This window comes from Erythrolamprus reginae, chromosome 3, assembly GCF_031021105.1.
Source record: "Erythrolamprus reginae isolate rEryReg1 chromosome 3, rEryReg1.hap1, whole genome shotgun sequence".
Lineage (NCBI taxonomy): Eukaryota > Metazoa > Chordata > Lepidosauria > Squamata > Dipsadidae > Erythrolamprus > Erythrolamprus reginae.
In genome coordinates, this window is record NC_091952.1 from 119,205,596 (window position 1) to 119,231,783 (window position 26,188).

Below are 26,188 nucleotides of genomic sequence, written 5' to 3' on the forward strand. Positions count from 1 at the left end.
CCCTGGGGGGGGAAACTATTGACCCCCTCAGAGAGGATCCGCAACTTGGGCATCCTCCTCGATCCACAGCTCACATTAGAAAACCATCTCTCAGCTGTGGCGAGGGGGGCGTTTGCCCAGGTTCGCCTGGTGCACCAGTTGCGGCCCTATCTGGACCGGGACTCATTGCTCACAGTCACTCATGCCCTCATCACCTCGAGGTTCGACTACTGTAATGCTCTCTACATGGGGCTACCTCTGAAAAGTGTTCGGAAACTTCAAATCGTGCAGAATGCAGCTGCGAGAGCAGTCATGGGCTTACCTAGGTATGCCCATATTTCACCATCACTCCGCAGTCTGCATTGGCTGCCGATCAGTTTCCGGTCACAATTCAAAGTGTTGGTTATGACCTTTAAAGCCCTTCATGGCATTGGACCAGAATATCTCCGAGACCGCCTCCTGCCGCACGAATCCCAACGACCGATTAGGTCCGACAGAGTGGGCCTTCTCCGGGTCCCGTCAACTAAACAATGTCGGTTGGCGGGCCCCAGGGGAAGAGCCTTCTCTGTGGTGGCACTGGCCCTCTGGAACCAGCTCCCCCCGGAGATTAGAACTGCCCCTACTCTTCCTGCCTTCCGTAAACTCCTTAAAACCCACCTTTGCCGTCAGGCATGGGGGAACTGAAACATCTCCCCCTGGGCATGTTTAATTTATACATGGTATGCTTGTGTGCGTGTCTGTTAGTATATGGGGTTTTTTTTTAAATCTTCAAATATTTTAAATTTAGTCGGATTATTTATGATTTGTTCCACTTGTTGTGAGCCGCCCCGAGTCTTCGGAGAGGGGCGGCATACAAATCCAAATAATAAATAAAATAAATAAATAAACTTGGTGCCTTGCTTGATTTTTAATTGTAAGGCCTTACGGCCAAAATTCCAGGTCCATTGTTTTATTTATTTTTTATTTATTTATTTTGTCCAATACACAATGAGGGTTTTAGTGGGTATATATCTATATACACATAGTAAAATACACGATGAAGGTTATAGAGGAGATACTTATAGTAAAATATATCTATGAAAGAATAGAAAAGAAGATATAGTAATATAACATATCAATGAAAGAATAGAAGAAGAGATATAGGAATAGAAGAAAGGTATAGGAGATATAGGAGAGCAATAGGACAGGGGACGGAAGGCACTCTAGTGCACTTGTACTCGCCCCTTACTGACCTCTTAGGAATCTGGATAGGTCAACCGTAGATAATCTAAGGGTAAAGTGTTGGGGGTTTGGGGATGACACTATGGAGTAATCAGTTCCACGCTTCGACAACTCGGTTACTGAAGTCATATTTTTTACAGTCAAGTTTGGAGCGGTTAATATTAAGTTTAAATCTGTTGTGTGCTCTTGTGTTGTTGTGGTTGAGGCAGAAGTAGTCGCCGACAGGCAGGACGTTGCAGCATATGATCTTGTGGGCAATACTTAGATCTTGTTTAAGGCGTCTTAGTTCTAAGCTTTCTAGGCCCAGGACTGAAAGTCTAGTCTCGTAGGGTATTCTATTTTGAGTGGAAGAGTGAAGGGCTCTTCTGGTGAAGTATCTTTGGACATTTTTCAAGGGTGTTAATGTCTGAGATGCGATATGGGCCATAAATTGAGGACTACCGCTATACAAGTGATCATCTACTGCTTCCTCTGTATCAAGATTATTTATAAACAAGTTATAAAGCATCTGCACCTCATTTTTCAATGGAACTGAAATTATGACATCCGTTGTTCCTAATTTAGCTCTCAAATTAGCAAGTATACTATACTCAGTGGAGTAAATATGGTGTCAGAAAAACTAAAAAAGCAGGGATCAGACAGTGGGCTTAATTTATCAGAGCATGGAAAGTTTATGAAGGGAAAAGCTCACAACATTGTAAGATTACTATTATTTTTATTTTTTTCCCTAACAGTGTTTTGGATTGCAACATTAACATTTTTATTCAATAGCACAATATGCCAGGAAAACAATATAAAAGATAGATAATTTTTCAAAGTAGTTGTTTGGCAAGATATTTCAGTCTTTCCGCTATGCAGAAATTGTTCTTATGGGTTGACTCGCATAATTTCTTCATCTTCGGATATGTTTCAGATTTTCATCTATAACACAGAAATATAACTATATCATCCAGCAGTTTATTAACCTTCACCATCAAAATACCCTTCTGAACAACAATTGAAATTCTTTTCTTAATGACATTTTTGTTAAGGATTCAGGTCAAATAGCTTGACCTGGACATTACTTCCACATTCTTCTCACTTTGCTTCCTAGATAGGAACACTACATTTTTTTTATTTATACAAATAATATTTGCTTTACTTCTGTACAACGTTGAGTGTATAATTCTAACAGGTCAAGTCATTTTTCTCAATGTGATGCTTTCCTGATAAAAATAGTCAGACTTTCATGTATATTGATCTAAGAGCGAAATCATACAGTCACTTGTAAACTGCTGATGTCAGTATAAGCTATTTTGTACGTAGAGTATATAAACATAGCAGTTCTGCATTACTACTGATATTTGTTTACAATTACCATTGTAAAAGGTTGATCTGAGATAAGGACATTAATCCTACCTGGCCATATGATGGTTGCTCACCACTCTCAGCTTCACTCTGGATAAAAAAGCAACAAAATTATATTAATCTCAATGAAAAATAGGTCATTGTATTTTATTAATTTGTACACACACCCCTTATGATCAAATGAGTAGTGAAGGTTAAGCCACACATATGCTTGTTGCCCCTAAAACTCTTTAAAATATTGGAACTGGCTATACAAGAATCCCAAGTTGATGGGAAGTGACTAAATTCAAACTGAAGTCATTTACCGCCAAGCTACAGCTCTGGGTACTCAAGGAAAGCTCTACAGAAGTGTTTGCAGCATTTACATTCAAGCCTTACTCCTACTGTTATGTCTTCTGTAAACCGTTTCTGAAACAGACGCTGATTGGCTAAGACGCGGCAAGTCAAATAAACTTGCCGCCAAATTCAACGAATTGTCAAAGTGTTTCCCGCTTTCCCAAAGAGTATAAATAGCCACGATTTTGAGCCACTGTCTCTATTGGAGACTGAGAGTTGAGCTGAACACTTCTACCTATCACTGCTAATAAAAGAGCTGATTATTAGCCCGTGGTCTCCAGTCCCCTGATTTAACAGTGGCGACGAGGGTGCCCGACCTACGCGCTCCAGATGGCCTCCTCCATGGCACAAGCACCGGCTTTCTTCAACCCCGATCAAGACACTTGGATGATCTACATGTCCAAATTCAGAATATTTCTTCAAGCAAGCAATTTTTGGCCTTGCATGCAAAGTTAAATAATGTTTTATTGTTTGGAAAATTATTCAGGAGGGCTGAGAACCTCATAAACCCTCAGTACTCTGGCCTCTTGAAGCTATTTTAGAAAGTGAGATACCTTGGTGAAATAGAGGGGAAAGGAAAGGAATTTTTTAGTGAATTATCAGCTAAAATGTAAAATGTGTATTGATTGCAAATGTAAATGTTAGAAATATATTTTCAGTAGTGGGATTCAATTTTTTTACTATCAGTTCTGCATTTTATTAATTAGATTTGTATGTCGCCCTTCTCCAGGCTTGGTGGTCATGTAAGTGGGTGGGTGGGTGTGCTCATGTAAGTGGGTGGGCATGGGCAACTCAATGCCACTCCTATTCAGTCACATGGAACCCCTCCCCAGCCACACCTACTACCCAGGTTTTGTGATTCCCTGAGTTTTCTGTGTGAAATGGATCGTGTGACTGGGTAGGTGTGACCAACTTGATTGGCCTCACCCTTAGGAAATTTCTCCTTACTCCAACTCACAATAAAATAGCACAATAAAATAACACCTTTCCAATATTTAGAATAGAATAGAATAGAATAACAAAGCGCCTGGGATTTTCCCTTTGCTTTCCAGTGGCTGGAAAGCGGTGAGGGGTATATAGATAGGGATAGATAGATCAGATTATATGGACCGTGAGGTCTTTTTCTGCTATCAATCTTCTATGTTTCTATGTAAATAAGATATTATTCAGTATGCTGTTATATGCTGGAAGAGCATATAATGACTATCTTTTAAAAAATCTTATAGTCAAATTTCTCACATGACTGCAAAAACCATAGCGGCTGGGAAATTTACCAAGCGTGTTAAGTCAAAGAAACTGTGAATTAAGCTTCTATGCAATTTTGAGCAGAAAAAAAAGATAAACCAATAGCACTTACATCTCTGCAACTGTATTTATTGTATACATTTGCACCTCCATCCTAAGAACAACAAAATAATAATAATTGACAGATCTTAGAAAAATATTTGGGAAAGACTTGGAAACTGAGAAGTTTATAAAGACCGCTACAATTCCATAACATTGTGAGGTTAAAGGGTGTGACATTAGTCTCAGATTCTCAGTTAGCAAAACCATTCTGCAGAGACCTGGCTTCCATCTTTATTCTGGCTTCCATTTAATTATTTAAAACAATTATTTAATTCTCTCTCTCTCTCTCTCTCTCTCTCTCTCCCTCCCTCCCTCTCTCCCTCCCTCCCCCTCGCTCATGTTCTCCACTGAAATGCTGAGGACTCCAGACTTCCATTATGCTGTATTACATGAAAAACCATGCAATTATATTTCATCAGATGAAACTTTCAATAGAGGGAAAGAGCAGCTTAATCTCCCCTTCCCTTCCCTTCTCTTGTTTCCCCAGAATAAATAATTCCGGAAAGCACAAGTCCCAGGTACAAACTCTAGCTGCTACTCCATTGTAAAATCGTTCTTTCCAAAGATTCCTGGAAATGTAATAGTTGTTGTGATTAAAATATAACGTGTGAATGAGTCTTAAGAAAGAGACAAGATTAAGAACCACAATAAAGATTAAAACCACATTTACCTTTGATTGGCTATCACTGCTCTGAGATGATTCTTGTAGACTCTGAGATAAACAAACAAATAGATAAGAGTGGGAAATTCACTTTAGGAAGGACATACAGTTTAACTCAGCTAGGTATGATTGATTGGAATCTCAAGATTTTAGAATGTAGCAAGTTATTTATTTAGTTATACTCAGGGATGGGCAGCAGGCAGGACGGGGTGGAACGTAGTTCCACCGGCAGAAATGAAGATGCGTGTGCAGCTCCAGTTGATCGGCGGCTGTCACTTCCTGGATTACTGGTCTCAGCTCAGCTCTCCTTTTTCCCCCTGCTGCTGTGCTGTGTCTGCGCTCCTTGCTTTTTTCCTCTTTCCTCCTTCCTGGCCTTGGACGAGGTTCCCTCTCTCCTGCCTGGCTCCCTTCCAGCCTCACGTGGCCACCTCCCGCTTGAGGTGCAAGCAGAAGGCATGGGTGGAAGCAACGCTGGTAGCATTTATGCTTCTGGCAGAACCCATTCGCCTAGCTACCCAGTCTGAGGTGGGAGGGCGACCCAGGAAGGAGAGCGCAGGAAACGCAAAGCAAATTGTCACCCCAGCGAGCGACATTGGTAAGGTTGTAAGTCAAGGACTTAACAGTTCTCTTGAACGATGATGACCATTCAAGCCACTCCCACCTGGTCACATGGCCGGCAAGCCACTCCTACTCAGTCACATGACCATTAAGCCACACCCACAAAATAAGCCACACCCACAGTGTGGCAGTAAAAGAATTGGCTGCCCATTAGTGGTTATACAGTACTTTGAAAGGAATCAGCAAAAACAGAAAATGAAAATATGTGCAAACATGCATACAATGTTTTTCTGTGGCTTTTGAGTAGGAAAATGACACAAAAAGAGCAACTTGGTTGTAAAAATGTCTGAATTTTTTTATCTATAATAAGTAATTTTCTCTATCATAAGTAATCTTTTCAGATCAAAAAAATTGAATCGGATTGGTATTTTAAAATGCATGCTGACTTTACGAAGAACAGAAATTTGTTTGTTTGTTTGTTTGTTTATTCGACTTCTATACCAGCCAATCCTGAAGGACTCATGGGAAATGCTTACTTTGACACATGCTCCAGTATTTGATTGGGATACTTTTCCCTAATTCCAAAAAAAAGAAAAATGGTTATTAAAAATAGTATTTCCATAAATATTGTAACAGAAGAAAATAATTTGGAGGCTTTCATTTGGGGAAAACAACTAGTAGTTATATTGATTTTATTCTTCATCCCTGTTTTAATTGAAACATACCCTCTGGCATGCTAGCCTTTATCACACAGTTTAATGCAATTAGTAATAGTGGAATGCTACAAGAAATAGCATCCACAAGACTAAAGAACCCAAATTTGTTCCCTCCACACCTGAAATGGTAAAAAGTTTTTGGCCTTTTTTTTTTTTTTTTTGGAGCGGGTATCAAAGTGGTGCTAGGATAGGCCACACATGTCTGTGGATTACATTGTCTGCACTTCGATTTAGGTCTTCAATTCTTATTTGGGGTGAGGAACATCTGTAGACTTTCAGATGTTTCTAAACTATAATTCCTAGCATTCTACAGAGCCACGGGATTTTCGTTATTAGTAAGATTTTGCCTTTTCTTCAGATATTTTTAGTACTGAATAGTCAGATCAGTCCTTTTTTTCTCAGATTGTTACATTTATTTCAATGTTTACAGAGGTACAGTGATCCCCTGATTATCGCGAGGGTTCCGTTCCAAGACCCCTTGCGATAATCGTAAACTCGCGATGTAGCGGCACGGAAGTAAAAACACCATCTGCGCATGCGCGTCCTGTTTTCCATGGCCGCACATGCGCAGATGGTGGAGTTTGCGTGTGGGCGGCGGGGAAGACCCCTTCGGCCGCCAAACAGCTGATCTGCTCCGCAGCGCGGCAGCAGCGAGGAGCCAAAGATGGGGTTTCCCCGTTGCCCAGGCAACGGGGAAACCCCAAGATCGCTTGCCGCTTGCCCGTTCGCCCGCCCGCCCGGCTCCTCGCTGCTGCGGCGCTGCAAGCGAGCAGCCGGGCGGGCGAACGGGCAAGCGGCAAGCGATCTTGGGGTTTCCCCGTTGCCCGGGCAAAGGGGAAACCCCAAGATCGCTTGCTGCTTGCCCATTCACCTGCCCACCCGGCTGCTCGCTTGCAGCGCCGCAGCAGCGAGGAGCCGAAGATGGGGTTTCCCCATCGCTGGAGAGCAAGAGGGGGAGAGATAGAGAAAGAGAGAGAAGGAAAGAAAGAGATGAGAGAGGGAGGAAGAGAGTGTGAGAGAGGAAGAAGCAAGATAGAGAAAGAGAGAGAGAAAGAACTGTGAGAAAGGAAGGGAGTGACATCATCGGGTGGAAAAATCGCGATATAGCGATTCGCAATGATCGGGATCGCGAAACTCGGGGGATCACTGTATTTCTAAACCTTAACATCTTTATCATTTGTAGACTTCAACTCCAATAACATAGTCAAGGATATGGAAGCCCAAAATATTCAGAAATGAACATGTGACCTCTACCTACGTTGGCTACATTTCTTGGTACAATTAACCCTTGTATGCTGTTCGAAAAAAGTTCCTAATGTTATGTTCCCGGGTCACCCTGACCCGGACCGAAAACTCTTCATTTGCAGTGCTTATGTTTGGTCTTTTTGAAAGCTTTTTTCACCTGGAAACATGTTTGAACATTTCTGCACACAATGGAATGAAAATTGAACTGAAAAAATTAATCCTTATTGGTTTGTTTTGCACATAAATGTGCCTCCCCCCCCGTTTTTGTGAAAGTTTTTTCAATTTATGGATAGTTTTGCTTGCAAAATCCATTCTATTTTACTAAAGTTGGTGTGGGATTGGTAGCTTGAACATTTCTGCACACAATGATATGAAAATTGAACTGAGAAAATTAACCCTTATTGGTTTATTTTGCACATAAATGTGCCTCCCCCCCGTTTCTGTGACATAGTCTTCACTTTATGGATAGTTTTGCTAGCAGAATACATTCAATTTTGCTAAAGTTGGTGTTGGATTTGTAGCTTGAACATTTCTGAACATAATGATATGAAAATTGAAGTGGAAAAATTGATGCATATTGGTTTATTTTGCATATAAAGTTATTTCAATTTATATAAAAATTATGCTGTTAATTTCAAACTTACATATTTTTTTTTAGTAAAATGGATTTCTTTCATAAAATTAGTTATCTGGCTACAATGTGGTTGATTTTCAAAAGGATATTCCAAATATTTCTAGACAAATATGTATAAACAGTGACAATAATGGCACACAGCAAGGCCGGGGGGGGGTGTCCCTTTTGTGGCAAAAATAAACCAATAAGAACCATTTTTTTCAGTTCATTTATATTTTTCTTATATTCAGAAATGTTCAATTTAGTATATCAAACCTTTTGGGGGAAAATTTCTTAGGGATTTGTAGCCTTAAAAAATAGAAATTGACACGAAATTCAGAAAGGATGGGGGGAGGGGCTTTTTGATCAAAATAAAAATATAAGTCTCAATTTTTCCAGTTCAATTTTCATATCATTATGTTCATAAATGTTCAAACTAGTTTTCCAGTTGAAAAAGTTTTCAAAAAGATCAAATTCAAGTACCTAAAAAAAATATTTTTGGTCCGGTCATATACGAACAGAAACAGATTCGAAGTTATGAATTTTTTTTGCCCAGAAAACAATTAGCCACCACCCCAAAAATATTTTTTGATGATCAGCATTGTTAAATTGAGTAAATGAATGCCTAAGATTTTAAAGAATATTTTGGATTTGGAGCATAAAAAAATAAAAAGTGAAAATGATTGCAAGCAGCCGAGGGGGGGGGAGGCCTTATTTCTGATGTTAAAAAACCAGTAAGAATCATTTTTTTCAGTTCCTTTATATTTTTCTTATATTCAGAAATGTTCAAGGTACCATTCCCACACCAACTCCAGTAAAATAGACTGCATTTTGCAAGCAAAACTATCCATAAATTGAAAAAACTTTCACAAAAACGGGGGGGGAGGCACATTTATGGGCAAAATAAACCAATAAGGATTAATTTTTTCAGTTCAATTTTCATTCCATTGTGTGAAGAAATGTTCAGACTACTTTCCAAGTGAAAAAAGCTTTCAAAAAGACCAAACATAAGCACTGCAAATGAAGAGTTTTCGGTCCGGGTCAGGGTGACCAGGGAACATAACATTAGGGAGTTTTTTTTTTTCAGCAAGAAAGAAACCTCCCACCCCCCAAAAAAAATTCTCATAGAGAGAACCCCTGAAATGATGAAAAGTCATGAAATTTCAAGTTTCAGATATGCAGGGGAAATTTTTTACAGGGTCTCAAACCTTGATTTCGGGTCTCACAGACCCGAACAGAACTTAAAAACATGAGTTTATTGATAGTCTAATTTTAGAATCCTTTTAAAGAAAAAATGACATACTTCACCACAGCTTATATTCAGAGTCAGAAATGAATGAAATAAAAAGTAAAAATGGTTATTGTTTTACATAATATAAATCATTTTACATATTTTTGTAGATAAAACATCTTATCTACAATGTTATCAATCTAAGAAATGATACAGTATTCTGTAAATACAGTGGTACCTCATCTTACGAACGCCTCTTCTAACGAACTTTTCAAGATAGGAACCCGGTGTTTAAGATTTTTTTGCCTCTTCTTCCGAACTATATTCACCTTACGAACCCAAGCAGCTGCTGGTGGGATGAAGGGGTTTCTTTTTCCCCCTTTTTTGAAGAAAGAAAAGGGAGGGGCTGCTTGGAGTAGGAAACATTTTGCAGAGAACAACGTGCTTGCAAAGGAACTGAAAGGGTGTCTTTTTAAGAAAGAAAAGGGAGGAGGGAGGGGCAGCTTGGGGGAGGAAATTTTTTGCAGAGAACAACGTGCTTGCAAAGGAACTGAAAGGGTGTCTTTTTAAGAAAGAAAAGGGAGGAGGGAGGGGCAGCTTGGGGGAGGAAAAATTTTGCATGCTTGCAAAGGCACTGAAACGGTGTCTTTTGAAGAAAGAAAAGGGAGGGGCACCCCCCTTGCCTTTCTTCCTTCCCACTTACCCTTTAGCCTAGCCTTGCTTCTTCCACCCGCCCCCTTTAGCTGCTCCTCCCTGCCCTCTGTTCGCCTCCCTTCTAAAGTTTGGGATTTTCCTGAAGGATTTGCATGCATTATTTGCTTTTACATTGATTCCTATGGGAAACATTGTTTCATCTTACGAACTTTTCACCTTACGAACCTCCTCCTGGAACCAATTAAGTTCGTATCATGAGGTACCACTGTACAAGGTTTTATATCCTATATTTTCCTCATGGACCCTGAAAACTTAAAGCATTTTATACTAGATTATGTCACACCATTAGGGAGATTAAGTCTTTCTATGGTTTCTGGAATGAGGATGGCAATAATAATACAGAAGGACAAACTACTATAGTTACTTAACACACCAATCAGAATATTATTCATTATTTTTAAAAAGTATTTTTGGTATTCAATTAATCCCCCTCTATTAAATTAGGTAAAAGTAAAGAGTCATCTATGTTTAATAGATACCTTTCTCCTGCTTTTTCTTGTTGTACTTCTTCTGTCACGATTTTGGGAACCAACAGTTGTATTGGATACATATTTTTCATCAGATTCAGAACTAAGGACATTGAAGTCAATATCTTCATCACTGTCACTGGATGTGTCTAAATCATCTGGGATCTCAGAAACCATAAATCCTATGGAATCATTGGTTAACATTGAACGATTAGTTGACATAAGCGCATTAGTGGGTACATCTCTGGGTGAAAGAGTTTTGCTATGAACACCAACCCAGTAGTTCTCATAATCCTGAACAAATGTTCCCCTGAGGGAGAAAAAAAATAGAGATATTATTCAAGACTGGGAGATTTTCTCTAATAAGGCATGTCAGCCAGGTTTCAGTCATGATCTTTTGCATTAATACTTTACAGCTCATAATCTGGATTAACTTGATCTTTAACAAAGAAAAACTGAAGTAGTTATTTTTAGCTGGAAGACAACTATTATACTCAAGTCATAATTTTTTTAGGTTTAGAACCGTCATGGCAAACCTACGGCATGCAAGCCACAGGTGGTACACAGCTCTCTTTGTGGGCACGTGAAATGTCACCCAGCTCAGCTCCACCACACACATGTGCACGCCTCCCATTGGCCACCTGATTACATGCAGGAGATGTGCATGCAGGCGTGGAAGGTGGTGCATGCAGGCGTGGGGCAGGGGAGTGTGGGAGTGCAGCATTCCCTCCCCCCACATGGCCCATTTTGGCCCCAAGAGGCTGCAGGGAAGCTGCTAGGCCTGCTAGGCCCGAAATGGAGTATGGAAGTTGCGGTGTCTCCCCAAGGCCAATTTTTGGTCCCAGGAGGCTGCAGGGAGACCTACTGGGCCCAAGTCCGAATCCGACCGAACACTTGTAAGAGCTCATATTAAAACTTACAAAGTGGCGCTCAAGGCGGCAAGATGCACGTATCATGCCGTCTTCATTGCATCAGCGGAATCTCGCCTGGCCGCTCTGTTTAGGGTGACTCACTCCCTTCTTAACCAGGCGGGAGTTGGGGAGCCCTTGCAGAGAAGTGCCGAGGACTTTAACACATTTTTCACTGATAAAGTCGCTCGGATCCATGCGGACCTCAACTCCGATTGGATAACAGAGTCGACTGACAACGAGTCAGTCGAGGTGACTGGGGCCCGTCCTTGTCCATCTGTCTGGGAAGTGTTTGATCTGGTGACACCTGATGAAGTGGTCAAGGCCATTGGAGCTGTGAGTTCCACCACCTGTTTGCTGGATCCGTGTCTCTCCTGGCTGGTTTCGGCTAGCAGGGAGGTAACACGGAGCTGGGTCCAGGAGATTGTCAATGCTTCTTTGGGGAAGGGGGTCCTTCCCGGCTCCCTACAAGGAGGCACTTGTGCACCCCCTCCTCAAGAAGCCTTCCCTGGACCCAGCCATTCTTAACAACTATCATCCAGTCTCCAACCTTCCCTTTATGGGGAAGGTTGTTGAGAAGGTGATGGCGCTCCAGTGGTCTTTGGAACAAGCCGATTATCTAGGCCCTCAACAATCAGGATTCAGGCCCGGCTACAGCACGGAAACTGCTTTGGTCGCATTGATGGATGATCTCTGGTGGGCCCAGGTCAGACATGGGGAAATTGATTCCCCTGGGCCGTTTCTGCTTTATGTATGGTCTGTATGAGATGTATGATTAAGGGTTTTAATTTGTTTTAAGTATTGGATTTGTACTGTTTCTTGTTGTGAGCTGCTCCGAGTCCTCGGAGAGGGGCGGCATACAAATCTAATAAATAAAATAAATAAAATAAATAAAATAAATAAAATAAATAAAATAAATAAAATAAATAAAATAAATAAAATAAATAAAATAAATAAAATAAATAAAATAAATAAAATAAATAAAATAAATAAAATAAATAAAATAAATAAAATAAATAAAATAAATAAAATAAATAAAATAAATAAAATAAATAAAATAAATAAAATAAATAAAATAAATAAAATAAATAAAATAAATAAAATAAATAAAATAAATGGATATTGGATATTGCCGTGGATATTGCCTATCTGGACTTCAGCAAAGCCTTTGATACGGTTCCACATAAAGAGCTGATAGATAAATTAGTGAAGATTGGACTTAATCCCTGGATAGTTCAATGGATTTCAAGCTGGCTGAAGCATAGACATCAGAGAGTTATTGTTAATGGCGAGTATTCTGAGCAGAGACAGGTTACAAGCGGTGTGCCACAAGGGTCTGTTCTGGGTCCTATTCTTTTTAATATATTTGTGAGTGACATAGGAGAAGGTCTGGTAGGGAAGGTTTGCCTATTTGCCGATGACTCTAAAGTGTGCAATAGGGTTGATATTCCTGGAGGGGTCTGTAATATGGTAAATGATTTAGCGTTACTAGATAAATGGTCAAAGCAATGGAAACTGCAGTTTAATGTTTCCAAATGTAAAATAATGCACTTGGGGAAAAGGAATCCTAAATCTGAGTATTGCATTGGCAGTTCTGTGTTAGCAAAAACTTCAGAAGAGAAGGATTTAGGGGTAGTGATTTCTGACAGTCTCAAAATGGGTGAGCAGTGTGGTCGGGCAGTAGGAAAGGCAAGTAGGATGCTTGGCTGCATAGCTAGAGGTATAACAAGCAGGAAGAGGGAGATTGTGATCCCCTTATATAGAGCGCTGGTGAGACCACATTTGGAGTACTGTGTTCAGTTCTGGAGACCTCACCTACAAAAAGATATTGACAAAATTGAACGGGTCCAAAGACGGGCTACAAGAATGGTGGAAGGTCTGAAGTATAAAACGTATCAGGAAAGACTTAATGAACTCAATCTGTATAGTCTGGAAGACAGAAGGAAAAGGGGGGACATGATCGAAACATTTAAATATGTTAAAGGGTTAAATAGGGTTCAGGAGGGAAGTGTTTTTAACAGGAAAGTGAACACAAGAACAAGGGGACACAATCTGAAGTTAGTTGGGGGAAAGATCAAAGGCAACATGAGAAAGTATTATTTTACTGAAAGAGTAGTAGATCCTTGGAACAAACTTCCAGCAGACGTGGTTGGTAAATCCACAGTAACCGAATTTAAACATGCCTGGGATAAACATATATCCATTGTAAGATAAAATATAGGAAATAGTAAAAGGGCAGACTAGATGGACCATGGGGTCTTTTTCTGCCGTCAGTCTTCTATGTTTCTATGTTTCTATGTTTCTAAATAAAATAAATAAAATAAATAAAATAAATAAAATAAATAAAATAAATAAAATAAATAAAATAAATAAAATAAATAAAATAAATAAAATAAATAAAATAAATAAAATAAATAAAATAAATAAAATAAATAAAATAAATAAAATAAATAAAATAAATAAAATAAATAAAATAAATAAAATAAATAAAATAAATAAAATAAATAAAATAAATAAAATAAATAAAATAAATAAAATGGGTCAGGTGGTCACGTATGCATGCATCAGGGATGGGGAGCACGGGGGAGTAATTCATGCATGCGTGGAAGAAGGGGAGTGGGGGGGGTCACACGTGCATGTGCAGGGGTGGGGCATCCACAGGGGGATTGCACGCACATTGCATTGTGGGCACATGTGCATGCTTTCAGCATGCGACAAGAAAAATATCAACCATCACTGGTCTAGAAGAATGAAGCTTTCTGTTCTTTAATCTTATCCAGCTGAATGTATTTAGTCCCATGGCTGATTTCCCCATGCCCTCTCTGCCAAAATTCCTTATTAAGTGAAAAATACTTCTTACAATGTGTTATTGCTCAATTTTACACATGTGTCCTGACTAAAAACACAGATTTTATTTGATTTTTTTTTTTAAAAAAAACCTCTTTCTTTAAGTAGGAAAGTCCCCACTTACATAATCCTTATTCTTCTAGTGCCTTGTGGAGCAACCCAAGTTGTTATAACCCTGTGCTTTCTCATGGGGTTGCTGTGACTTACTGCAGAATTCTAAAAAACAGAAAAGAGAAGAAATTAAGAATTGTGGAAACAAGTACATATGCATTGCTCATTAACAAAGAGGAACACTATAAAGATAAAAGCTGGATGCTGTATGATTAGTGATAAATGTGTCCAGTCCTTTTCTTAGTTCTTCAACTAAGAGCAGCATAATAATACAGATATATGTAATTCTAGGGCCAAACCAAGATTCTAGGCTTATTATTTCTAAACAAGCCAGGAAACTTTGCTTGTTTTATAAACATTGGACCTTCCTTGGGGGACTTCAGACCTTGGGTTTTTTTTGTTTTTTTGGACCTTGCTCTTGATCTGTAGATTTCAGACCCTGCACTGTGGATGTCAGATGTCGCTCTTGCCTTTTGGACTATTTGGATTATTGTCCATGGGATTTTGGGTTTTGTTTCCTGTGGATTTTGGATTTTGCTTTTGCCTTATGAAATTGTGGATCTTGCTTTTGTGGATATCAGACTTTGTCCTTGCAATTGTGAAATCGGGGTTGAATTTTACCAGGATAACTGTGGAACAGATTAGAGGCTGTCAGTTTTCTTTGGGAAGCTGTTTGATTTACGTATGGCTGTGCAATGAACATAATATGTTAGCATCTGGGATTAGTGACTTACCATAGGTCACAACAGAAGCTGGGTATCCCAGTTTAGTTAGCACATTGAACAAACCAGGGATGATTTGTTAATTCACTCTTGCAAGCAAAAGCAATGAGGACCCAGATTGTGGGGGCAATAGGCTGGCTCTGTTAAAAAGTGCTATTGCTAACATGTTGTAAGCCGCCCTGAGTCTAAGGAGAAGGGCGGCATAAAAATCGAATAAATAAATAAATAAAATAAATAAAATTGGGAATAATCTGATGATCATTATTGGTGATTATTCCCTAACAATAATAAAACTGGTACTTAACATGCAATGTCACAATACATGCCCATCTTTCAAAAATAAATAACTTGTTGCAAACAAAAATAAATGAGTATTTAAGGTAAAGATAAAATTAAGCAATAGGAGGAGTAGGGAATTCAGGAATATTCTTTTCTGTAGGGCCAACCTATTAGAGGGCACGAGACATGTTGCCCTACGTGAGCTCCAGTGCGTTTACATGCGCTTGCCAGCTGATTTTCACCCTTGGGGAAAGCCATTCTCACCCTCCCCAGGCTTCAGGAGGCTTCCCCAAAGCCTCAGGAGTGCGAAAAATGGCCCAATGGGCAAAGCGGAAGTCCACTTCTGGTTTGCCCATTGGGCTGTTTTTCACACTCAGGAGGCTTCAGGGAAACCTGAAGGTGAAAAACGGCACAACCGGGGAAGGGGGGGCTTGCAAAGAGATGCACGCATGTACAGTGTGGTGCACATTGTTAGGTTGTGTGTTGGCATGTGCACACACACACACTCATTTTTGGCACACAGGAAGAAAAAGGTTCACCCTCACTGCTGTAGGGTATTATCTCTTGAATATCATCAGGTTTTCTCTGCTACAGTGTATATCAAACAAAATCAAGGTGTGATTCTTTTCAGTATCTTTCTCATGCTTTTTCCTTTTTTGGGATTGATAGTATAATCTGAAACTCTTAGCACTTCGTTCATCTCTTCCTCATTTCCGGGCCAAGCCTACATTCCATCACATGGAGGGACTTTGATAAACAATTTTTCAAAGAACAACATAGCATAAAAACATTATCTGAACACAAAGACACATACCGTCATATTGTCACAATGGAGACCTCGCGTGTTTCGATCTACAATATGAAATATCCCAACAGGAACATTTCCATCAATTTCTCGGGCCTGTACCATAAATGCTGTAAATCCAGATGTTGACGTTCCTTCTAATATCACTAGGATAAATATTTCATAGCATTAGAGAAGTCTGTGGGTGGGGTTTTGGGGGGGCATCATTAGACGTAAAATATATATCGGTGCCTTTCTTTCTTTGAAAGTTCAGTGGTATTCACACAATATAATCTTTGCTGGAATAAATAATCTCAATATTAGTTTTAAATGCATCTATTGAAATAAAAATTTAAGAGTTGGTTGAATACTTTCAAGTTAGTTATTTCCTAAAATGAGACCAGCTGCTACCTACTTCAGCTCAACTATAAGTGGCATCTAATTTTCCTTAGTATCAATTTACCTAGTTCTAAAAGAGTGTGGTTAATATTTTTTTAAAAATAATTAAAAAAACCCAATAATATACTTGTAACTTGTAACGTCCACCAATACACAAAACAACTACCTTTTAATAATGTCGGCTAAATTGCATTTATTTAATATTTTGCATTTGCTAAGGACAAATAAGGAGACATGCAATCCAGTCTCCAATCCAAAATATTCTATGCTGATTTCTGAGACAGCACAGCAGTCTGAAAACAAAGCCCTGAAGACATTGTGAGCAGTGAAATATAATTCTGGCATACATTGCTGTCATTATTTATTTATTTATTCATTCATTCATTCATTCATTCATTCATTCATTCATTTTCTTTTTTTCCTTTTCTTTCTGTTTTTCTCTTTCTTCCCTTCTGTTTTTTCTTTCTTCTTTTTTCTTTCTTTCTTTCTTTCTTTCTTATTCTCTCTCTTTTCTTTCTTTTCTCTCTATTTCTCTTTCTTTCTTTCTCTCCTCCCTCCCTCCCTCTTTCCTCCCTTCCTTTTTTCTTTCTACAAGAGCAAACAAATTAAGTTTGTACATTCCTGAAGTAGAGTGTTACAGTCTGTATTTCATACTTTTATACCCAGGGGTCTAAACTTTGTCTCACCAGACTGAGTCATAAAAATATACCATATATCCAGCTAATTTCAGCTAAATAGCCTAATATTTTACAACCTGAAGACATTTTTTTTAAAAAAAGGAACAATCTGTATGGCAAATTTAAACTGCCACTGAAAAAACTATTGACAGATAACAATGTTCAAAGTCTGATGGATTTTAGCATAATTTACTCAATTTTTGAGCTAGATTATACCTTTGCCCACTTTTTTTACCTTGTATTTCATTTCCAGGGTCATATCTATCAAAAGAGACAGATATGACATAAGGTGGGCTTGAGGTCTGTGGGGCATTTCCATGATCTGGTAACATGGAGTCACAATCTATCGAAATATCATTGTATGGGTATCCAAAGATTTGGGACACAAATAATGTATAAAGAATGATCCCAAAAAAGGAATACGTCTCCATCTGAAGAAAGAGAGAAAAAATATGAGTGAGTAGGAAATATCTATAGAAAAATGGGAAATTTGTTTCTCCAGGGGTGAGAAAATAATTGTTACTGTAAATACATCTTTTTCATGAGGATGATCACTTATGATGATGTGTTTGTTAAAATATACAGTATCTTGTTTGCCAATTTATTATGGGAAGACACTGAAGAGTATTTGGAAGAAGAACAGCAGGAACAGAAGCATTTGTCAGTGGCTGAGCTCACAGGTTAAAAATAATTTGGCTTCATATTGATTTATCATAAAAAGTGAGTCTATTCATTGGAAACTGTAAACTATGGTTTGGAGACAATAATCTGGTCCTGAACACCAATAGAATGGAATGGAATGGAATGGAATGGAATAGAATAGAATTCTTTAGTAACCAAGTGTGATTGCACACAGGGAATTTGTCTTTGATGATATGCTTTCTCAGTGTACATAAAAGAAAAGATACATTTGTCAAGAATCATGAGATACAACACTTAATGATTGTCATGGGGTACAAATAAGCAACCGGGAAACAATCAATAGCAATATAAATTGTAAGGATACAAGCAAAATGTTACAATAATACAGTCATAAGTGGGAGGAGATGGGTGATAGGAACTATGAGAAGACTAATAGTAATAGTAACGCAGTCTTAGTGAGTAGTTTGATAGTGGTGAGGAAATTATATAAGACCATGGAGCTTTTAGTGGACTATATAAGAAATAGATCAGATATCCAGTCCTTGCTTGTCAATGGAGACCGAGTGGAGAAACTGGCTGGGCCTTCGTGCTGCTCTCAAATTTCCTGGGAAATTTTTCCGGGCTCGGGTTCTTAAATAGAAAATGGTTCTTAAGAAGAGGGAAAAAATCTTAAACACCCGGTTCTTATCTAGAAAAGTTCTTAAATAGAGGCGTTTTTAGATAGAGGTACCACTGTATTACCATCTGGCAGAAGGTACAGGATAATAAAAACAAATAGACAAATAGACAAATAGTAAAACAGCTTCTATCCCAAGGCAGTAACTATATTGAATTCTACTGTATACTGCAATATTGGGTGTTCAATTCAATTGTATAGAATGTGAAGGATGTGTGCTTGTGTTTTATTTTTATAGTTACAATGTACCCTGAAGACCATTTAATTTCATTGTATGAGGTGCAATGACAATAAAGTAAACTAAACTTATAGAAGACGTAGGAGACACTGTTAAATTTGAGGGAGAACTGCAACTTTCTTTTATTTAGTTATCAACCTTCAAACAGATAAAATGGAAATATCAAACTTCAGTCCTTTTCCTCCAATTGTTCACTTCTGGGTTTGTTAAACCTGCCCGGGGGAGAAGAATAGGGCTGAGGGACCTGGGCTGTAAAAAGATAGACAACTAGTGTAGCAAATGTTAGCAAAGAATCGTTTAGTACTCTCCTGGATTTTTCAAACTCACATAAGGTAATCCTACATAGCTCTGAATAAGCTTCTATGGCACAAATATTCTGAAATGAAAACACAAGCCAAGGTAGACACTGGTGAATTGGAAGGCTGCTACCTGGTAGGGAAGCAGGTGACAACCATGTATCTGTTCCATTTCTTGGTTGTATTGTCTGCAGATGTTTGTTGTGTCTTGTTGCCTGGCTGTGATAAATCTTATGTGATATCGTGGTTTGTTTTTGCTCTTGTTATTTTGTTTTGAACTGACAGCTGTCCATAGCCATGCCTTTGAAAGGCACTGTCATACACATTTACTAAATAAATAAACAAGCAAAAACCTTAAAGGATCCATCCTTTTAGAAATGGAATAAAATAACAAGGAGTGGCCCTTTGGCTGGTTTTTACAACAAGAGAATGTGTTTCTTTTTCCATAAAATTCTAACCAAAATACAGGTGGTCCTCGACTTACAATATTCATTTAGTAACATTCACTGGAAAAAAATGACTTATGACCATTTTTTACACTCATGATTCTTGCAGCATCCCTGTGGTCACACAATTAAAATTTGGACATTTGGCAATTGGCATGTATTTATGATGGTTGCAATGTCTCAAGGTCGCGTGGTCACTTTTTGCAACCTTCTGACAAGCAAAGTAAATAGGGAATCCAGATTCACTTCCCAATGATGTTGCTAAGTTAACAACTGCAGTGGTTCATGTAACAACTGTGGCAAGAAGGGTTGTAAATCGGACAAAACTTAGATGGAAGACTACCTGCAATTAACTCAACAATTAATCTGAATATTAGAAAGAGATAAATGTATCTCCTGAGGGAATAGCACTTCCAAGAAGCTATTCCATATGCTCTCATCAGCTCAAGCCACTCCCATCTAATTTGCACGTCCTTCCGGTCAACGACTACTTCAGCTTCAACAGCAACCACACAAGAGCATGCAACAGATTCAAACTTAATATTAACCGCTCCAAACTTGACTGTAAAAAATATGACTTTAACAATCGAGTTGTCGAAGCATGGAACTCATTGCCGGACTCTGTGGTGTCAGCCCCCAGCCCCCAACATTTCTCCCTAAGACTCTCCACGATTGACCTTTCCAGGTTCCTAAGAGGCCAGTAAGGGGCGTACATAAGTGCACTGATGTGCCTATCGTCCCCTGTCCAATTGTCTTTCCTTATCTCATATATCATATATTTTCTCTCCTTTCCTTCTACTTCTCTTCTCTTCTTTCTTACTTTCTATCTTTATATATATTACTTAATGTCTATTCTCTTTCATATGTATTGTATATTGGACAAAGAATAAATAAATAAATAAAATAAATAAATAAATAAATAAAATATAATTTGTAGTATAATATCCAGGGGTGAAATGCTCCTGGTTCGCTCGTGCCTATTGGTCGTTGGAGAACCAGTCGTGAAGGGAGCGCAAGGCTCCGCCCACCTGCCCAGATGCCATTTGGGTTATTTTACCCTCTGCGCATGTATGCACAGAATGCTTTGCGCATGCACAGAGGGTAAAAGAACCAAATGGTGGTGTCCGGTTGAGTGGGCGGAACCTTGTGCTCCCTTCGCGACTGGCTCTCCGACAACCAATAGACACAAACATACCGGGAGCATTTCACTCCTGATATATCCATTTTTACTTATTTTGACTATGTGCTATATAGCTAGTACGTATAGTATACATTTTTGTTTGTAGTAAAACAAACTAGACATTTAGTTGTATAAATATCTACAGCCTGTAAATTCTGTTTGCAACACCAGCTCCCACTTTCTTCGGGGTCATTTCTTAAGTATTTATGATACGTTTTATTCTTGCTACGGACAATGAATTTGGGGTCTGCAAAGAATGTATCGTATAAAGAGTCTACCTCTTCTTAATAATATCCTAATTTCAATTGTACTATTTCATTGGATCTGCCCTAGAGAAGAAGATGGTGTTTAGCTAAACTAGAAAGTCCATGCAAATACTTAGCTATATTGCAAGTCGGATATACATCACAAGTATCTTTTTTAAAAACAATAAAGTTTATTAATTAACAAAGGGTAAATGGAGGGGAGGGGAAGGGGTGTATACATAGATTCAAAATGGGTAAGGGTATTTATTACATGATAATATATTTCATAATATATGTAACAAAATGTAACAAAAATTCAATATTCACATTTGTATCTTATTACTATCAATAATTCATTTATCTATCTTATCATGTTAATTAAAACCTATAAGGATAATAAATGTTAGTAAGAATAGTGGAAGATGTATTTGTAGAAAGGTAAATAGAAAAATAAGGTTAGAATTATATAAAATATTTAGCATAAGAAAAGTATAAGGAGTAAGAAAAAAAAGTTAAATAAATGGGGGAGGGTAAAGGGGAAATCTGCATAAATAGCAGAAGTTATCAGGAGATACGACAATGTATATTGATATATTATTGGGTGTATCAGTAATATATCAGTAATGAAAAAAAAGAGTGAATAAAGAAAATAAAATATATTTATATCTATGTATCTTATGCTGCATTATGTTAGGGGATAAATAAAATATCAACAGACCTTCAGATTATGAGTAATAGCTTCATGAATCTCTACTATACTTGAGACATCTGCTTTATATCAAGTCAGACCTCTGGCCTGACTAGCTCAGCATGTCATCATAGGCAGTCAGTAGCCCTTCAGGGTTTCAGCCACAGTTTCGGCCAGGTGTTGAGGAAATACTATTATTTGAAGCAAGGCTCTTCTGCACTCAGTTCATATGCTCACTATTACATGATTATCTTTATTAACACTAGGACCCATTATCCTATTATGAAAGCAAAATAGTTAGCAGCAACTAGCCAATCTTGACTGATCCCCAGAACCTGACCTGCTAAGTATTTTAAGGGAGGATCATCTAGGTATACTACGTTTGTCAACTAGAATGGGAAATTTAGGACAGGGGAATCCAAAATTGGTAAATCAGTTCTATGATGCTTTTCCAGAAGAATGGATGCTAGAAGTTAGTTAGGCTCTATTCAAGAACTTTGGTCTTTATCCTGTGATAAAATAAATCTTTCCAAGAATTATGTTTCTGAATAAGATACAAATTTCTCTTATTTCATCCATTCACCTTTCAGCAACAACAAACTATAACTGAGATGAAATTTGCTGCCTGAGACTATTTTATTTGCTCTAAATTGCTCCAGAATTGTACTGTCCCTAAATAAATGTGCAATATGCAAAGAAAAAATTGGCTGATTCTTCCAGGCTTGCTGCCTTCAGCACATCAATCGTTGGTAGTGAAAAATACACCTGTCAATCATGGCACCACTGCAGAAATGGGGCAATATCACTGCATGACTCTTTCTGAGGACTCTAGATTCCTTCATGATCCTTTCTTCCTACCCTCCGCTTAATTGCAGCCTAGGTTGGGTAATAAACAGTCATTGAGGAGATGACATCACAAGCTTCACTTTTATTTAGGATTCCTCTCCCCTTTCTTTTCTTATATAGATTACAACCTGTCTTTCATAAACTACTCAAGACTCACTTATACCGCCAGGCATGGGGGAGTTGAGACACCTTTCCCCCGGGCTCTTTTATACTTTGTTTTATGTTTGGTATGAATGTGTTGTTTGGTTTTTTAAATAATGATAGGGTTTTATATGTTTTTTAATATTTGTTCTACTATAATATTGTTCTACTATAATATTGTTCTACTATAGATTTGTTCTACTATAATATTGTTTTTATTATTGTTGTGAGCTGGCCCCGAGTCTTCGGAGAGGGGCGGCATACAAATCTAATAAATAATAATAATAATAATAATAATAATAATAATTATTATTATTATTATTATTAAGCTCCCTTCATAATTTGTTCAGAAGATAACAGCAAGTGTTGGTCTCATCCTTCTACTATCCTACTATGTACTTATTAATCCAATCAGTCCCACAGAGTTTATCGTTTGCAGTACTTCTAGGTGAGCAGCCTAATGGCATTGCACAATTCTTAGCATATAATTTTTTTCAGTCATTGGTTGTTGCATTGCAGAATTCAAAAGGCAACACACAGGGGTCATTTGGACATGTGTGATAAACATTGCTTCATGATGGGCTATTACTTGCATGCAACTAGATTGGGATTGTCAATGAAATGTAAAGAGAACTCCTATACTAAAAAATATGGGTCTACTGTTCTTGAACAAATGTCAAGAACCAGGACAATGCTGCAGGGTCCAGTTCTTTAGAGGGACAAGAACAGAATGATGTTAGATAAGGTTAAGTTTGGGGGGGCATCCTAAATTTTTTTTTTTAATTTATTTATTTTGTCCAATACATAATACACATTGAAGAGAATAGATATGTAATAATATAAATAAAGAAAAGAATAGAAGAAAAGATATAAAAGTATAGGTGAACATATTTGAAAGGAAGAAAAGATAAATGAGATAAGGAGAGACAATTGGACAGGGGAGGAAGGCACCCTGGTGTACTTATGCACGCCCCTTACTGACCTCTAAGGAACCTGGAGAGGTCAATCGTGGATAGTCTAAGGGAAAAATGTTGGGGGTTAGGGGTTGACACTACTGAGTCAGGTAATGAGTTCCACGCTTCGACAATATTATTTTTAATATTAGATTTGTTTACATTGTCTTTTTTATTGTTGTTAGCCGCCCCGAGTCTTCGGAGAGGGGCTGCATACAAATCTAATAAATAAATAAATAAATAATAAATAAATAAATAAATAAATAAACTCGGCTGCTGAAGTCATATTTTTTACAGTCAAGTTTGGAGTGGTTAATATTAAGTTTGAATCTGTTGCGTCCTCTTGTGTTGTTGCGATTGAAGCTGAAGTAGTCATTGACAGGTAGAACATTGCAGCATATGATCTTGTGGGCAATGTTAAGACGTTGGGCCATAGACAAGAAGGTTGGTAGTTTGAGACCCATGTATCACATGACAGGATGAGTTCCTATCACTTGCCCCAGTTTCTGCCAAGCAAGCTGTTTGAAAGCATGCAAATACAAATCAATAATCATCAATACCAAATTACTATTGTACACTGTTTTATTGTCGCTGTTAGCCGCCCCGAGTCTCTGGAGAGGGGCGGCATACAAATCCAATAAATAAATAAATAAATAAATAAATAAATAAATAAATAAATAAATAAATAAATAAATAAATAAATAAATAAATAAATAAATAAATAAATAAATAAATAAATAAATAAATAAATAAATAAATAAATAAATAAATAAATAAATAAATAAATAAATAAATAAATAAATAAATAAATAAATAAATAAATAAATAAATAAATAAATAAATAAATAAATAAATAAATAAATAAATAAATAAATAAATAAATAAATAAATAAATAAATAAATAAATAAATAAATAAATAAATAAATAAATAAATAAATAAATAAATAAATAAATAAATAAATAAATAAATAAATAAATAAATAGATGCCACTTTGGTGGGAAGGTAACAAGTGTTCAGTGCCTCAGGGTATAGTCATGCCGGCCACACGAGCACAGAAGCATTTTGGACATCACTGGCTCCGTTGGCTAGAGATGAGCCCTGCCCCCTAGAATTGGACACAACTGCATAGGGGAAACCTTTACTTTTTTTAAAGGTTATAAGAGGGATCCAGAGGGAGACACGATGTCTGCACACTCTGAATAAGATTCACTGACTCGTTGTTACTTCTCATTTTATATATGTGGCAAAAGAGATCACATACATCTAGCAGTTGTCATTGCATACTGTTGATTTAAGAGGAGAGTTGTCAACATGGGAGAGATAAGATTGAAGTCTATCTGGTTTTTGTCTAGGGGGAAAAATAAAAGCAATGGCATGGGGACATGGCAGAAAAAAGATGTTTATGCCACAATTGGGTACAAATGAAGGAAAATGCTCAGCAAGATTTTTCCTATGTCAAATAATCTAGTAGTGCATCTGCCTTTTTGGTCCAGATTGCCTTGATGAATAGCAATTGAAATTTTGGAACCTATATTGAAATGTATTTTTGGGACAATCTCTTTTTAATCCCTGGATAAATAGATTAGAACCCAAACCTCATTCTTAATCACAATCCACTCTTTTCATTTGGTTAAACCAGGTTTTATGATATTATGTAAGAATCCTCACATTTAAAGCCAGATATAAACATTTGCCGAGTGGGAACTTGTGCAACTTGTGAACTTGTTAGGAAAGAACAACTAAGAACCTGCTCTTTGCAGATAAAATAAATTTCTGCCTAACTTGAAGGACCATTATGAAGAAATCATTCATGTTTCTCTTCCTTTCCTGCCTTCCATAGTCTTTGTTTCCTGATAAATAACACAGTCACTGCAAATTTTTCACCACCCTGATTTCAGGACACAATATACTATTTTTGTGGTGTGGTTCATTTTCTGCAGCTGGTAGTGTTCAGTACTCAGAGAAATCAGTGTAATGCTCAGCATCTTGTCATATTTAAAAAAAAACACTCTTTAAAATACAAATTAGTTTTATCTTGTTAAACTTTTCTTCTAATAGGTTAATCTGGCTTGCTAAATATTAAGATTCAGTCATTATAGCCATACAGCTCATTGCCAAGTTTTACAACCTAGTCAAGACACAGGTCATTAAATCCAACCCAAAATACATGGGAAGTAATACTCCTAGATTATTTTCAGAATCCCAGCAACCTACCTTCACAATCCCCAATTCTGACCAGCTGTGATACCTTTGCAGCCTGTATAGGACTCAGAGGAAGATGCAATGAATAATTATGAGGAACTGGAAGGCTCAGCCAGTCACATGGGCTTGAATAGAAAGCAGCCAATTACAGACTGGAATCTCCGCCTTAGAAATTAACAAATGCCAGATAAAATTATCTGTGATATGGCTAGACTTTCCATCCTTTAAGCAATCTTTCTTCCTTTTGTGAAACGTGCAGTTTAAGATAGAAAAGTTTTTGAACTCTATTCATAGAATTTCTGAGATTTACTGGTGTCATTTGTGAAAACAAATTTTGAATATAAACGTATACATCAATGCAGAAGATTTTAAAGGTTAAATTACAACTGAAACCATAAGTTTTTATTTTGGGACAAATGGATAGGCAATTAGAAAACAATCGTGTGGTTTTGTTTTTATATATGACAATTA

The 26,188-nt window shown here is 37.6% G+C and overlaps 1 protein-coding gene across 1 annotated transcript; it reads right to left on the bottom strand.

Annotated features, from left to right (window-relative positions):
• Positions 1–1,985: 1,985 nt before the first annotated feature.
• LOC139165791 (putative ferric-chelate reductase 1) lies at positions 1,986–25,758 on the bottom strand. Its single transcript, XM_070749028.1, has 10 exons — positions 25,730–25,758; positions 17,398–17,593; positions 16,117–16,253; positions 14,315–14,406; positions 10,448–10,745; positions 5,986–6,024; positions 4,901–4,942; positions 4,241–4,282; positions 2,599–2,637; positions 1,986–2,121 (listed from the first exon to the last, which is right to left on the bottom strand). Exons 2-10 carry the CDS (start codon positions 17,591–17,593, stop codon positions 2,110–2,112), a joined length of 897 nt encoding a protein of 298 aa, XP_070605129.1. The 5' UTR covers positions 25,730–25,758; the 3' UTR covers positions 1,986–2,109.
• Positions 25,759–26,188: the final 430 nt, after the last annotated feature.

Coding starts and splice junctions, on each gene's coding strand:
- LOC139165791 (XM_070749028.1), bottom strand. CDS start 17,593: ATGGAGACGTATTCCTTTTTTGGGATCATTCTTTATACATTATTTGTG. Junction 16,254..17,397: donor CCCTGGAAATGAAATACAAG/GTAAAAAAAGTG, acceptor TATTTATCCTAG/TGATATTAGAAGGAACGTCA. Junction 10,746..14,314: donor ACTAGAAGAATAAGGATTAT/GTAAGTGGGGAC, acceptor TTTCTCCCTCAG/GGGAACATTTGTTCAGGATT.